Raw genomic sequence first — 16757 nt, forward strand, 5'->3', positions numbered from 1 at the left:
AACCAACTCTCAGCCTGGCAGAGAGACACACCACAACACACTGTAGAACCAACTCTCAGCCTGGCAGAGAGACACACCACAACACACTGTAGAACCAACTCTCAGCCAGTAGAGAGACAGAGGTACACACCACAACACACTGTAGAACCAACTCTCAGCCTGGCAGAGAGACACACCACAACACACTATAGAACCAACTCTCAGCCTGCAGAGAGACACACCACAACACACTGTAGAACCAACTCTCAACCTGGCAGAGAGACACACCACAACACACTGTAGAACCAACTCTCAGCCAGTAGAGAGACAGAGGTACACACCACAACACACTGTAGAACCAACTCTCAGCCTGGCAGAGAGACACACCACAACACACTGTAGAACCAACTCTCAGCCTGGCAGAGAGACACACCACAACACACTGTAGAACCAACTCTCAGCCAGTAGAGAGACAGAGGTACACACCACAACACACTGTAGAACCAACTCTCAGCCTGGCAGAGAGACACACCACAACACACTGTAGAACCAACTCTCAGCCAGTAGAGAGACAGAGGTACACACCACAACACACTGTAGAACCAACTCTCAGCCTGGCAGAGAGACACACCACAACACACTGTAGAACCAACTCTCAGCCTGGCAGAGAGACACACCACAACACACTGTAGAACCAACTCTCAGCCTGGCAGAGAGACACACCACAACACACTGTAGAACCAACTCTCAGCCAGTAGAGAGACAGAGGTACACACCACAACACACTGTAGAACCAACTCTCAGCCTGGCAGAGAGACACACCACAACACACTGTAGAACCAACTCTCAGCCTGGCAGAGAGACACACCACAACACACTGTAGAACCAACTCTCAGCCAGTAGAGACAGAGGTACACACCACAACACACTGTAGAACCAACTCTCAGCCTGGCAGAGAGACACACCACAACACACTGTAGAACCAACTCTCAGCCAGTAGAGAGACAGAGGTACACACCACAACACACTGTAGAACCAACTCTCAGCCTGGCAGAGAGACACACCACAACACACTATAGAACCAACTCTCAGCCTGCAGAGAGACACACCACAACACACTGTAGAACCAACTCTCAACCTGGCAGAGAGACACACCACAACACACTGTAGAACCAACTCTCAGCCAGTAGAGAGACAGAGGTACACACCACAACACACTGTAGAACCAACTCTCAGCCTGGCAGAGAGACACACCACAACACACTGTAGAACCAACTCTCAGCCTGGCAGAGAGACAGAGGTACACACCACAACACACTGTAGAACCAACTCTCAGCCTGGCAGAGAGACACACCACAACACACTGTAGAACCAACTCTCAGCCAGTAGAGAGACAGAGGTACACACCACAACACACTGTAGAACCAACTCTCAGCCTGGCAGAGAGACACACCACAACACACTGTAGAACCAACTCTCAGCCTGGCAGAGAGACACACCACAACACACTGTAGAACCAACTCTCAGCCTGGCAGAGAGACACACCACAACACACTGTAGAACCAACTCTCAGCCAGTAGAGAGACAGAGGTACACACCACAACACACTGTAGAACCAACTCTCAGCCTGGCAGAGAGACACACCACAACACACTGTAGAACCAACTCTCAGCCAGTAGAGACAGAGGTACACACCACAACACACTGTAGAACCAACTCTCAGCCTGGCAGAGAGACACACCACAACACACTGTAGAACCAACTCTCAGCCAGTAGAGAGACAGAGGTACACACCACAACACACTGTAGAACCAACTCTCAGCCTGGCAGAGAGACACACCACAACACACTATAGAACCAACTCTCAGCCTGCAGAGAGACACACCACAACACACTGTAGAACCAACTCTCAACCTGGCAGAGAGACACACCACAACACACTGTAGAACCAACTCTCAGCCAGTAGAGAGACAGAGGTACACACCACAACACACTGTAGAACCAACTCTCAGCCTGGCAGAGAGACACACCACAACACACTGTAGAACCAACTCTCAGCCTGGCAGAGAGACACACCACAACACACTGTAGAACCAACTCTCAGCCTGGCAGAGAGACACACCACAACACACTGTAGAACCAACTCTCAGCCAGTAGAGAGACAGAGGTACACACCACAACACACTGTAGAACCAACTCTCAGCCAGTAGAGAGACAGAGGTACACACCACAACACACTGTAGAACCAACTCTCAGCCTGGCAGAGAGACACACCACAACACACTGTAGAACCAACTCTCAGCCAGTAGAGAGACAGAGGTACACACCACAACACACTGTAGAACCAACTCTCAGCCTGGCAGAGAGACACACCACAACACACTGTAGAACCAACTCTCAGCCTGGCAGAGAGACACACCACAACACACTGTAGAACCAACTCTCAGCCTGGCAGAGAGACACACCACAACACACTGTAGAACCAACTCTCAGCCAGTAGAGACAGAGGTACACACCACAACACACTGTAGAACCAACTCTCAGCCTGGCAAAGAGACACACCACAACACACTGTAGAACCAACTCTCAGCCAGTAGAGACAGAGGTACACACCACAACACACTGTAGAACCAACTCTCAGCCTGGCAGAGAGACACACCACAACACACTGTAGAACCAACTCTCAGCCTGGCAGAGAGACACACCACAACACACTGTAGAACCAACTCTCAGCCTGGCAGAGAGACACACCACAACACACTGTAGAACCAACTCTCAGCCTGGCAGAGAGACACACCACAACACACTGTAGAACCAACTCTCAGCCTGGCAGAGAGACACACCACAACACACTGTAGAACCAACTCTCAGCCTGGCAGAGAGACAGAGGTACACACCACAACACACTGTAGAACCAACTCTCAGCCTGGCAGAGAGACACACCACAACACACTGTAGAACCAACTCTCAGCCTGGCAGAGAGACAGAGGTACACACCACAACACACTGTAGAACCAACTCTCAGCCTGGCAGAGAGACACACCACAACACACTGTAGAACCAACTCTCAGCCTGGCAGAGAGACACACCACAACACACTGTAGAACCAACTCTCAGCCTGGCAGAGAGACACACCACAACACACTGTAGAACCAACTCTCAGCCTGGCAGAGAGACAGAGGTACACACCACAACACACTGTAGAACCAACTCTCAGCCTGGCAGAGAGAGACACCACAACACACTGTAGAACCAACTCTCAGCCTGGCAGAGAGACAGAGGTACACACCACAACACACTGTAGAACCAACTCTCAGCCTGGCAGAGAGACACACCACAACACACTGTAGAACCAACTCTCAGCCTGGCAGAGAGACAGAGGTACACACCACAACACACTGTAGAACCAACTCTCAGCCTGGCAGAGAGACACACCACAACACACTGTAGAACCAACTCTCAGCCTGGCAGAGAGACACACCACAACACACTGTAGAACCAACTCTCAGCCTGGCAGAGAGACACACCACAACACACTGTAGAACCAACTCTCAGCCTGGCAGAGAGACAGAGCTTGTTGTTGATTCACTTAATGCCCGCTGTGTGTCCCCAGGTGGATGGTCTATCAGCCTTGGTTCAGTCGTCAGGTGTGTTGGGGAAGGGGGTGAAGCACCGGCCTCCCCCCATCAAACTACCCTCCGGGTCGGGCAGCAGCTCCTCAGGTTACCCCCCTCTCTAACCAGCCTGGAGGTCTGCGGCTGCATCTCATACCAGAAAGTTGTTCTTCTCTACTTGACATCTGATTGGTGCTTCTACTTTCTCCCATCTCTCTCTCTCCCTGCTCCCTCTCTTCCTCCTCTCCTCTCCTCTCTCCAGGTAACCTGTATAGTTCAGCGCAGGCTACCAGTGGTCTCCTTAAGTGTCTTACGCCCCCCCCAGGAACAGGCCCCGGCTCAGCCAAGCCCCAGTCTCTGAGTAGGAAGCACTCTGTGGAGCTGGGGCAGGGGTTACAGCTGGGGGGGCAGTTAGGACAGGTGGGGTTGTTGTCCCCGGCAGCCCTATCTCCCATGGCGTCGACACAGAGTGAGTACCTGACCAGTCTGTCAAACAGTCAGTCAGTCTATCAAAAGGTCAGTCAGCCAGTCTATCAAAAGGTCAGTCAGCCAGTCTGTCAAAAGGTCAGTCAGCCAGTCTATCAAACGGCAGTCAGCCAGTCTGTCAAAAGGTCAGTCAGTCTATCAAACAGTCAATCATGTGTGAAAGATGGTGCCAACAGCGAAGGCTTACGAGTTCCAACCCAATCAGAGAAGGCTTACGAGTTCCAACCCAATCAGAGACGGCTTACGAGTTCCAACCCAATCAGAGACGGCTTACGAGTTCCAACCCAATCAGAGAAGGCTTACGAGTTCCAACCCAATCAGAGACGGCTTACGAGTTCCAATCAGAGAAGGCTTACGAGTTCCAACCCAATCAGAGAAGGCTTACGAGTTCCAATCAGAGAAGGCTTACGAGTTCCAACCCAATCAGAGAAGGCTTACGAGTTCCAACCCAATCAGAGACGGCTTACGAGTTCCAATCAGAGAAGGCTTACGAGTTCCAACCCAATCAGAGAAGGCTTACGAGTTCCAACCCAATCAGAGAAGGCTTACGAGTTCCAACCCAATCAGAGAAGGCTTACGAGTTCCAACCCAATCAGAGAAGGCTTACGAGTTCCAACCCAATCAGAGAAGGCTTACGAGTTCCAACCCAATCAGAGAAGGCTTACGAGTTCCAACCCAATCAGAGACGGCTTACGAGTTCCAATCAGAGAAGGCTTACGAGTTCCAACCCAATCAGAGAAGGCTTACGAGTTCCAACCCAATCAGAGAAGGCTTACGAGTTCCAACCCAATCAGAGAAGGCTTACGAGTTCCAATCAGAGAAGGCTTACGAGTTCCAACCCAATCAGAGAAGGCTTACGAGTTCCAACCCAATCAGAGACGGCTTACGAGTTCCAACCCAATCAGAGAAGGCTTACGAGTTCCAATCAGAGAAGGCTTACGAGTTCCAACCCAATCAGAGACGGCTTACGAGTTCCAACCCAATCAGAGAAGGCTTACGAGTTCCAACCCAATCAGAGAAGGCTTACGAGTTCCAACCCAATCAGAGAAGGCTTACGAGTTCCAACCCAATCAGAGAAGGCTTACGAGTTCCAACCCAATCCGAGAAGGCTTACGAGTTCCAACCCAATCAGAGAAGGCTTACGAGTTCCAACCCAATCAGAGAAGGCTTACGAGTTCCAACCCAACTTTTCTATTAAGTGACTTTAGTGTTTAACTTAACTTTGTACATAAAGTTTATACTAGTATCACATATGACCACCAAGCACTTCTGGACATCGGATCGACAGTTACTAACCTCCAATAAGACTTCAAATATGACTTAATCTCCGGCTCAGCTGTTCCACTGTTCATACCCGACCCCATTCCTTTGTTCCATGTGCTGTCAAAATGCTGCAGCCATAAACACGGGGGGGTGAGGCGAAGAAAGAAACCTGAATGATGCTCACCTCCATTTTCAAATGTCCAGTCACTGGAGAATAAGATGGATGAGCTTCATTCGAGAGTCTCCTACCAGACGTAAATAAAATAAAAATAAAAAAAAAAGTTTTATTTAAAAAAATAAATGTACCCCTTTTTTCTCCCCAATTTTGTGGTACCCAGTTGGTAGTTACAGTCTTGTCTCGTCGCTGCAACTCCCGCACGGACTCGGGAGAGGCGAAGGTCGAGAGCCACGCGTCCTCCGAAACACAACTGCTTCTTGACACAACGCACATCCAACCCGGAAGCCAGCCGCACCAATGTGTCGGAGGAAACACCGTACACCTGGCGACCTGGTTAGCGTGCACTGTGCCCGGCCTGCCACAGGAGTCGCTAGTGCGCAATGAGACAAGAATATCCTTGCCGGCCAAACCCTCCCCTAACCCGGATGACGCTGGGCCAATTGTGCTTCTCCCCATGGACCTCCCGGTCGCGACAGAGCCTGGGCTCGAACCCAGAATCTCTGGTGGCACAGCTAGCTAGCACTGCACCACCCGGGAGGAACTCCTATCAGAGAGGCTTGAACAGCTTCAATATTATGTGTCTGGATGATGACACTGTGCACGTAGTACTCTGTAGATTCTCCATGCAGTGGCAGCAGGACGGCCGACTTCGAAGGAACACAAGGGGAGGTGTTTTATCATAAATAACAGCTGCTTCTAGTGTGAAGGAAATCTTGAGCTTTTGCTCACATGATATATAGAATACCTCATGGTAAACTGCAGACCCTTTAATCTACCAAGAGAGTTCTCATCAGTAATTATCACGGCTTATCTACATTCCTCCACAAGCCAACACCACTCTGGCAACTCAATCAACTGTATGGGGCCATAAAACAAACAAGAAACCGTTGACCCAGAGGCAGCGTTTCTGGTGGGCGGGGACTTTAATGTGGGTAGGCTTAAAACCGTCCTACCTCACTTCTACCAATACGTCTCCTGCACCACTAGGGGGCGCTAGACCACTTCTATTCTTCCCACAGAAACGCACACAAGGCCCTCCCTCGTCCTTCTTCTGGCAATTCTGACCATGACTCCCATTGTCCTGCTTCCAAAACAAAAGCTCAAACAGGAAGTACCAGTGATGCGTTCAATACGGAAGTGGTCAGACGAAGCAGTCGCGAGGCTACAAGACTGTTTTGCTAGTACAGAACTGGGTTATGTTCTGTGATTCAACCCGATAGCATTGAGGGAACCCACCAATAAGTGCATCGACGATGTCGTCCCCACAGTGACTACAAGAGTGTATCCAAACGGAACATCGGGGCTCGTTCTCAAATCGTGCGCCGACCAGCTGGAGGGTGTCAGTCTGTAATCCCAGCATGTTTCAAACTGATCACCATCGTCCCTGTTCCCAAGAGCTCCTTAGGTAACCTGCCTAAATGCACTCACAGATGTAATTATGAAGTGCTTTGAAAGGCTGGTCGTGACATTCACATCAACAGCATCAATAGAGACACCGTAGACCCACTCCGATTCGCATACCTCTCCAACAGATCCCCAACAGATCCAATCTAATTTGCACATCACAGTGCCTCTCCCACCTGGACAAGAGGGGAAATAACTATATGAGAAGGCAGTTCATAGAAAATGAAACTAGATCCCCTACATATGGGACTGAAACTAGATCCCCTACATATGGGACTGAAACTCGATCCCCTACATATGGGACTGAAACTAGATCCCCTACATAATTGACTGAAACTAGATCCCCTACATATGGGACTGAAACTAGATCCCCTACATATGGGACTGAAACTAGATCCCCTACATATGGGACTGAAACTAGATCCCCTACATATGGGACTGAAACTAGATCCCCTACATATGGGACTGAAACTAGATCCCCTACATATGGGATTGAAACTAGATCCCCTACATATGGGACTGAAACTAGATCCCCTACATATGGGACTGAAACTAGATCCCCTACATATGGGACTGAAACTAGATCCCCTACATACTGGTCTGAAACTAGATCCCCCTACATGCTGGTCTGAAACTAGATCCCCCTACATGCTGGTCTGAAACTAGATCCCCCTACAACATACTGGTCTGAAACTAGATCCCCCTACAACATACTGGTCTGGAACTAGATCCCCCTACAACATACTGGTCTGGAACTAGATCCCCCTACAACATACTGGTCTGAAACTAGATCCCCCTACAACATACTGGTCTGGAACTAGATCCCCCTACAACATACTGGTCTGGAACTAGATCCCCAACATACTGGTCTGAAACTAGATCCCCTACAAACTGGTCTGAAACTAGATCCCACTACATACTGGTCTGGAACTAGATCCCCCTACTACATACTGGTCTGGAACTAGATCCCCCTACAACATACTGGTCTGGAACTAGATCCCCCTACAACATACTGGTCTGAAACTTCTCTCCCCCTCTTCTCTCCCCCTCTTCTCTCCCCCATCTTCTCTACCCCATCTTCTCTACCCCATCTTCTCTACCCCATCTTCTCTACCCCCTCTTCTCTACCCCCTCTTCCCTCTGTCCACCTCTTCTCTACCCCCTCTTCTCTCCCCCTCTTCTCACCCCCTTCTTCCCCCTGACCACCTCTTCTCTCCCCCTTTTCCATGACCCCCTCTTCTCTACCCCACTTTTCTCTCCCTGACCACCTCTCTCTCTCTCCTCTCTCAGGATCGGGGACCCCGAAGCCGTCCACCCCCACCAACACCCCTTGTTCCACCCCTCACCCCCCCGACTCCCTCCTTTCCCTCCCTCCCTCCGTCACCCCCACCCCTCCGGACCCCCAGGCCCTCCTGACCCCCCAGCAGCAGCTGTCCCTGTCCCAGGCCCTACCCGTAATTACCATCCCTCTACCCACCATGATAACCTCCATCACAACATTAACCAGCTCCTCTCAGGTCATGGCTAACCCTGCTGGACTCAACTTCCTCAACGTGGTGGGATCTGTCTGGTAAGGATCTAATACTCTTAATAGATAATAATAATAATAATAATAGATATGAATAGAGTGTTATCCAGACAGAGAAATAGGCATACATTTTTATTTTGATTTAGAGCCATAAAGAAATTGAATAATTTAACTGAGCAAACCAGAAACCTTTCAATAAATTACATTTAAAACAATACTTTTAAACCATTTTAAATATAACACATAGGAAAGTTGTGCTGGACTATGGCAGATGAAGAATCAATATCTATTTTTAGACAAAGTATTTATCGGGTCAATATGTTATATGTTAGTGTGTTATGTCTGTTTGTAACAGTGTGTTTAATATATATAATATATATGTGTGTAAAATATGTTCGTAATTATAAATTGTATTTGAATGTTTAAGGACTCTTGGAAGATTAGTTCAAATGAGGACTAAAAGTTATTAAAATCACAACCTAGTTGTTTTAAAACCTCTCCTCCAAGGACCTTTTTAGTTTGATTCTATTACAAAGACAGGACCGAAACCTGATGCTAATGGTCATGAAACCCTCGACAAGGTCAATCTGGCAAGCTAGTTCAGGGATAAAATGGTGTAATGTCTGGGGATCCCTGAGCCTTGACTAGGTCAATCCGGCAAGCTAGTTCAGGGATACAATGGTGTAATGTCTGGGGATCCCTGAGCCTTGACTAGGTCAATCCGGCAAGCTAGTTCAGGGATAAAGTGGTGTAATGTCTGGGGATCCCTGAGCCTTGACTAGGTCAATCCGGCAAGCTAGTTCAGGGATACAATGGTGTAATGTCTGGGGATCCCTGAGCCTTGACTAGGTCAATCCGGCAAGCTAGTTCAGGGATAAAATGGTGTAATGTCTGGGGATCCCTGAGCCTTGACTAGGTCAATCCGGCAAGCTAGTTCAGGGATACAATGGGTTAATGTCTGGGGATCCCTGAGCCTTGACTAGGTCAATCCGGCAAGCTAGTTCAGGGATAAAATGGTGTAATGTCTGGGGATCCCTGAGCCTTGACTAGGTCAATCCGGCAAGCTAGTTCAGGGATAAAATGGTGTAATGTCTGGGGATCCCTGAGCCTTGACTAGGTCAATCCGGCAAGCTAGTTCAGGGATAAAATGGTGTAATGTCTGGGGATCCCTGAGCCTTGACTAGGTCAATCCGGCAAGCTAGTTCAGGGATGCAATAAAATGGTGTAATGTCTGAGGATCCCTGAGGATAGGGTTTTGAAAACCACTCTGCTCCGTGCTTCTACACCTGCATTGTTTGCTGTTTGTCTTTTTTTAGGCTGGGTTTCTGTACAAACACGTTGAGACATCAGCTGATGTAAGAAGGGCTTTATAAATACATTTGATTTGATTCTACCTACTCTATTTGTCTGGTTCTACAGGAACCTCGTAAAACTTACGGACTAAAGGTTAAACCAAGTTTATTCACCCATTGGGCCGATACAGCTGATTAAGACAAATACATATATTTCCACCAGGGGTAATATATATATATATATACACTCCAGTTTGGATGGAGTATCCTCCTTCTCTCTAAACATTACATCTTTATTACTAGGCAGGAAGTTAAGTGATACGGGCAATAAACTGTTCCTTCTCCTTTAACGTGACCTTGACCTCGATCCCCCCCCGCATTCCTCACTAATCCACATCTCTCCGTCAGTGCCAACGTCTGATTGTCTCTCCTTCGCTCAATACGTTCCTCCACCATACACCTTTCTCCTACAAGATACCCATTAACCTCTGGTGGTAAGGGTTCTGTAGGCGCTAGGATCTGTCTAGTACAGCTTCTGACTGGAGACGCTAGACTAAATAAGTCTTGTCTGGGTTATACCTCAGTCTGTCTTGTCTGGGTTATACCTCAGTCTGTCTTGTCTGGGTTATACCTCAGTCTGTCTTGTCTGAGTTATACCTCAGTCTGTCTTGTCTGGGTTATACCTCAGTCTGTCTCTGTCTTGTCTGGGTTATACCTCAGTCTGTCTTGTCTGGGTTATACCTCAGTCTGTCTTGTCTGAGTTATACCTCAGTCTGTCTTGTCTGGGTTATACCTCAGTCTGTCTTGTCTGAGTTATACCTCAGTCTGTCTTGTCTGGGTTATACCTCAGTCTGTCTTGTCTGGGTTATACCTCAGTCTGTCTTGTCTGGGTTATACCTCAGTCTGTCTTGTCTGGGTTATACCTCAGTCTGTGTCTGTCTTGTCTGGGTTATACCTCAGTCTGTCTCTGTCTTGTCTGGGTTATACCTCAGTCTGTCTCTGTCTTGTCTGGGTTATACCTCAGTCTGTCTTGTCTGAGTTATACCTCAGTCAGTCTTTCAGTCTTGTCTCTAAGCCTTGTCTGTCATTATAGCTCAGTCAACTCCATGTCTCCCCCCTCTCGCTCTCTTCCTGCTAGGTCTGCAGTGTGATACAATAAAACAATTTGGCAGGAGGTTAGGAAGTGCAGCTCAGTTTCCACCTCATTTTGTGGGCAGTGAGCACATAGCCTGTCTTCTCTTGAGAGCCATGTCTGCCTACGGCGGCCTTTCTCAATAGCAAGGCTATGTTCACTGAGTCTCTCTCTCTCTCTCTGTGTGTCTGTGCAGCAGTCCCCAGACTCTGATGACTTCCAGTCAGATGTTGGGTCCTGGTCTCAACCTGAGTGGTCTGGGAGGACTGATGCCTACCACACCAGGTAACACAGACAGCCTACCACACAGTCAGGTAACACAGACTGCCTACACACAGTCAGGTAAACACAGACTGCCTACACACAGTCAGGTAACACAGACTGCCTACACACAGTCAGGTAACACAGACTGCCTACACACAGTCAGGTAACACAGACTGCCTACCACACAGTCAGGTAACACAGACTGCCTACCACACAGTCAGGTAACACAGACAGCCTACCACACAGACAGCCTACCACACAGACAGCCTACCACACAGTCAGGTAACACAGACTGCCTACACACAGTCAGGTAACACAGACTGCCTACACACAGTCAGGTAACACAGACTGCCTACACACAGTCAGGTAACACAGACTGCCTACCACACAGTCAGGTAACACTGTCTGTTTTGCCCCATAGTTGTGCACGTATCTTGTTGCTAGACAATCAACCCGTCAGTTTTGTTGCTAGACAACCAACCCGTCAGCTTTGTTGCTAGACAACCAACCCGTCAGCTTTGTTGCTAGACAACCAACCCGTCAGTTTTGTTGCTAGACAACCAACCCGTCAGTTTTGTTGCTAGACAACCAACCCGTCAGTTTTGTTGCTAGACAACCAACCCGTCAGTTTTGTTGCTAGACAACCAACCCGTCAGTTTTGTTGCTAGACAACCAACCCGTCAGTTTTGTTGCTAGACAACCAACCCGTCATAAAGTCATGTTCCGTTGCCTTGAAATGTTAAAGCTGCAATATGTCACTTTTTGGGCGACCTGATCTAATTCACATAGAAATATGAGTTATAGATCTGTCCTTCTCATTGAACGCAGGTCTAAGAAGCAGTAGATATGTTCGTTGTGGGTTATTTCTATGCTTCCCGTGTTTAAGTTGAGTTTTTCCGTCTTTTACTTTCAGCTTTTCAAACTATTTTTCACAGCAGTTTAAATAGTACAATGATTCTCTACAATTTTAGAAAATCTTTAAATTACAGGATGGCAGGAAATGACAGTAACCTGTTTTGGCCAGCTGGTTGCTGCCTTGGCATGTTAAATGACAATAACTTATTTCCTCCCTCTCCCCCCCCCCCCCCTTTCTCTCCCTCCCTTAGTTGCAATTCTTGCACCACCAAATGCAGTAGCAGCAAATGGCTATGGGGGGGACGGGCCCTCAGGGGGCGTCGCCACGGCTACATACCGCCAGCCAACCAAGAAGTAAGACCAAGAGGAGCACCTCCCCAAATCATGATGGCCCCCCCCAGCCAAGAGGAGCACGCCGCAGCCCCTCCCCAGCCAAGAGGAGCACACCATAGCACCTCCCCAAATCATGATGGCCCCCCCCAGCCAAGAGGAGCACGCCGCAGCCCCTCCCCAGCCAAGAGGAGCACACCACAGCCCCTCCCCAAATCATGATGGCCCCCCCCCAGCCAAGAGGGGCACACCACAGCCCCTCCCCAAATCATGATGCCCCCCCCCCCAGCCAACCAAAGAGGAGCATGCCACAGCCCCTCCCCAAATCATGATTGAGAGAACTTCACCCAACCCCTATACGTCTCTATAGTGTACTCCTACCCCAGTCTCATTTAGGAGACTATAGGCAAAAAATACTTTTCCTTTCGTCCATTTTGTAGCTGGGAGATGATGTAATAATAACTGTTTGGTTGGCGTGCCAACCACGTCCTGACAACCTATTATTTAAATGATTTAGAAGATGGTTCTTCCTACCAGCCTGCTGTCCTGTTACTTCCTCATATGACGTCACGGTGTCGTCTACGGGGCCGTGGATTGAAACAGAGCTCCTGGATGGACAACAGCTCCTGGTTCTGTGTGTATCTGAAATGCCATCCTATCCCCTTACTTTTGACAAGGGCACTATGTAGGGAATTACGGTGGTATTTTCAGACACGGATGATCTAACAAGATGACTCATTTTCCCAGCATGCAATGCGGAGTGCAATTTTTTTTATAATAAGGCATTTCCTTGTGGGGGTGGAAGGGGGCGGGATTAAGAAGAGTATATTCATATTAGAAATCATGTGACATTTCTGGGACAGAAATGAAATGGTCTTTGTCAGCAGTTTTATTGTGTACTAAAGAAGAAACTATGTATATATTGACAGGAAAATACATCTTTTAAAGAAAAAAAAAGTGTGTTTATTCCGCTGTCTTGACGCTCTGTAGGAATTTGTCGATGAGTTTGCAGATCTCTCGATGTCTCGTCGTGGCCCGGCTGATACAGTCCTGAAGCTTCTCACCCGATAATGATGTACCACCGCCTGGAGAAGACGAGAGTTTAGCATAGACACAACAGTTGACCTATAAACTTGAGTTATTTTAAGAGGGGCCATAAAGAAGTATATTTGGGGGTAGGGTTTAAGGGTTGTTTTGGGACTGGGGAAGAGGCTAGCTAGTGGATTCTTAGGGACTGAGTTGGAAAGAAAGGTGGATTTGGTATTGGGCAGTGAAGGCAAGGAAGGGGTTAACTAGAAGTGGGTTGATTGGGGTCTAAGGAAGGGGTTAACTAGAAGTGGGTTGATTGGGGTCTAAGGAAGGGGTTAACTAGAAGTGGGTTGATTGGGGCCTAAGGAAGGGGTTAACTAGAAGTGGGTTGATTGGGGTCTAAGGAAGGGGTTAACTAGAAGTGGGTTGATTGGGGTCTAGGGAAGGGGTTAACTAGAAGTGGGTTGATTGGGGTCTAAGGAAGGGGTTAACTAGAAGTGGGTTGATTGGGGTCTAAGGAAGGGGTTAACTAGAAGTGGGTTGATTGGGGCCTAAGGAAGGGGTTAACTAGAAGTGGGTTGATTGGGGCCTAGGAAGGGGTTAACTAGAAGTGGGTTGATTGGGGTCTAGGGAAGGGGTTAACTAGAAGTGGGTTGGTTGGGGCCCAAGGAAGGGGTTAACTAGAAGTGGGTTGATTGGGGTCTAGGGAAGGGGTTAACTAGAAGTGGGTTGATTGGGGTCTAAGGAAGGGGTTAACTAGAAGTGGGTTGGTTGGGGCCCAAGGAAGGGGTTAACTAGAAGTGGGTTGGTTGGGGCCCAAGGAAGGGGTTAACTAGAAGTGGGTTGATTGGGACCTAGGGAAGGGTTAACTAGAAGTGGGTTGATTGGGACCTAGGGAAGGGGTTAACTAGAAGTGGGTTGATTGGGGTCTAAGGAAGGGGTTAACTAGAAGTGGGTTGATTGGGGTCTAAGGAAGGGGTTAACTAGAAGTGGGTTGATTGGGGCCTAAGGAAGGGGTTAACTAGAAGTGGTTTGATTGGGGCCTAAGGAAGGGGTTAACCAGAAGTGGGTTGATTGGGGCCTAAGGAAGGGGTTAACTAGAAGTGGGTTGATTGGGGCCTAAGGAAGGGGTTAACTAGAAGTGGGTTGATTGGGGTCTAAGGAAGGGGTTAACTAGAAGTGGGTTGATTGGGGCCTAAGGAAGGGGTTAACTAGAAGTGGGTTGGTTGGGGCCCAAGGAAGGGGTTAACTAGAAGTGGGTTGGTTGGGGCCCAAGGAAGGGGTTAACTAGAAGTGGGTTGATTGGGACCTAGGGAAGGGTTAACTAGAAGTGGGTTGATTGGGACCTAGGGAAGGGGTTAACTAGAAGTGGGTTGATTGGGGTCTAAGGAAGGGGTTAACTAGAAGTGGGTTGGTTGGGGCCCAAGGAAGGGGTTAACTAGAAGTGGGTTGGTTGGGGCCCAAGGAAGGGGTTAACTAGAAGTGGGTTGATTGGGACCTAGGGAAGGGTTAACTAGAAGTGGGTTGATTGGGACCTAGGGAAGGGGTTAACTAGAAGTGGGTTGATTGGGGTCTAAGGAAGGGGTTAACTAGAAGTGGGTTGATTGGGGTCTAAGGAAGGGGTTAACTAGAAGTGGGTTGATTGGGGCCTAAGGAAGGGGTTAACTAGAAGTGGGTTGATTGGGGCCTAAGGAAGGGGTTAACCAGAAGTGGGTTGATTGGGGCCTAAGGAAGGGGTTAACTAGAAGTGGGTTGATTGGGGCCTAAGGAAGGGGTTAACTAGAAGTGGGTTGATTGGGGTCTAAGGAAGGGGTTAACTAGAAGTGGGTTGATTGGGGCCTAAGGAAGGGGTTAACTAGAAGTGGGTTGGTTGGGGCCCAAGGAAGGGGTTAACTAGAAGTGGGTTGGTTGGGGCCCAAGGAAGGGGTTAACTAGAAGTGGGTTGATTGGGACCTAGGGAAGGGTTAACTAGAAGTGGGTTGATTGGGACCTAGGGAAGGGGTTAACTAGAAGTGGGTTGATTGGGGTCTAAGGAAGGGGTTAACTAGAAGTGGGTTGATTGGGGTCTAAGGAAGGGGTTAACTAGAAGTGGGTTGATTGGGGCCTAAGGAAGGGGTTAACCAGAAGTGGGTTGATTGGGGTCTAAGGAAGGGGTTAACTAGAAGTGGGTTGATTGGGGTCTAGGGAAGGGGTTAACTAGAAGTGGGTTGATTGGGGTCTAAGGAAGGGGTTAACTAGAAGTGGGTTGATTGGGGTCTAAGGAAGGGGTTAACCAGAAGTGGGTTGATTGGGGTCTAGGGAAGGGGTTGGTTTCAGACTGGTTTAAGGGTTGATTGGGGCCTAAGGAAGGGGTTAACTAGAAGTGGGTTGATTGGGGCCTAAGGAAGGGGTTAACTAGAAGTGGGTTGATTGGGGTCTAGGGAAGGGGTTAACTAGAAGTGGGTTGATTGGGGCCTAAGGAAGGGGTTAACTAGAAGTGGGTTGATTGGGGCCTAGGGAAGGGGTTGGTTTCAGACTGGTTTAAGGGTTGATTGGGGTCTAGGGAAGGGGTTGGTTTCAGACTGGTTTAAGGGTTGATTGGGGTCTAGGGAAGGGGTTGGTTTCAGACTGGTTTAAGGGTTGATTGGGGTCTAGGGAAGGGGTTGGTTTCAGACTGGATTAAGGGTTGATTGGGGTCTAGGGAAGGGGTTGGTTTCAGACTGGTTTAAGGGTTGGTTGGGGCCTAAGGAAGGGGTTGGTTTCAGACTGGTTTAAGGGTTGATTGGGGCCTAGGGAAGGGGTTGGTTTCAGACTGGTTTAAGGATTTGTTGGGGCCTAAGGAAGGGGTTGGTTTCAGACTGGTTTAAGGGTTGATTGGGGCCTAAGGAAGGGGTTGGTTTTAGGGTTGATTGGGGCCTAGGGAAGGGGTTGGTTTCAGACTGGTTTAAGGGTTGATTGGGGCCTAAGGAAGGGGTTAACCAGAAGTGGGTTGATTGGGACCTAGGGAAGGGGTTGGTTCAGACTGGTTTAAGGGTTGGTTGGGGCCTAAGGAAGGGGTTAACCAGAAGTGGGTTGATTGGGGCCTAGGGAAGGGGTTGGTTCAGACTGGTTTAAGGGTTGAGGGTTGATTGGGGCCTAAGGAAGGGGTTGGTTTCAGACTGGTTTAAGGGTTGATTGGGGCCTAGGGAAGGAGCACTGAGCTCGGGGATTCAATCTAGCAACCTTACAGTTACTGGCCAAATGCTCCTCTAGGCTACTTGCCGACCCTGATCTAGAACAATCTAGAACCTGAATCTCAGCACTGTTGTGGTCCTGTTTTGCTGGTAGCCCATCTGACTGCCGGTGGACCTGAAGCGTCATGAGAAGGAGAAGTACTTCCTGACGGCAGCCGGAGAGACGGAGCTGTTCCCCAGCCTACATGACC

General features: G+C 48.9%; 1 protein-coding gene across 1 annotated transcript in view; it reads left to right on the plus strand.

The window, feature by feature from the left end:
• LOC139419791 (transcription factor SPT20 homolog) overlaps positions 1-12399 on the plus strand; it is a 29512-nt gene extending 17113 nt beyond the window's left edge. The window contains exons 15-19 of the mRNA XM_071169777.1: positions 3593-3701; positions 3856-4062; positions 8215-8494; positions 11073-11161; positions 12247-12399. Coding sequence (XP_071025878.1) covers positions 3593-3701; positions 3856-4062; positions 8215-8494; positions 11073-11161; positions 12247-12353 — 792 coding nt within the window. The 3' untranslated portion in view covers positions 12354-12399. The remainder of the gene's footprint in view (positions 1-3592; positions 3702-3855; positions 4063-8214; positions 8495-11072; positions 11162-12246) is intronic.
• Positions 12400-16757: the final 4358 nt, after the last annotated feature.

The sequence above is a fragment of the Oncorhynchus clarkii genome, chromosome 10 (assembly GCF_045791955.1).
Source record: "Oncorhynchus clarkii lewisi isolate Uvic-CL-2024 chromosome 10, UVic_Ocla_1.0, whole genome shotgun sequence".
Classification (NCBI taxonomy): domain Eukaryota; kingdom Metazoa; phylum Chordata; class Actinopteri; order Salmoniformes; family Salmonidae; genus Oncorhynchus; species Oncorhynchus clarkii.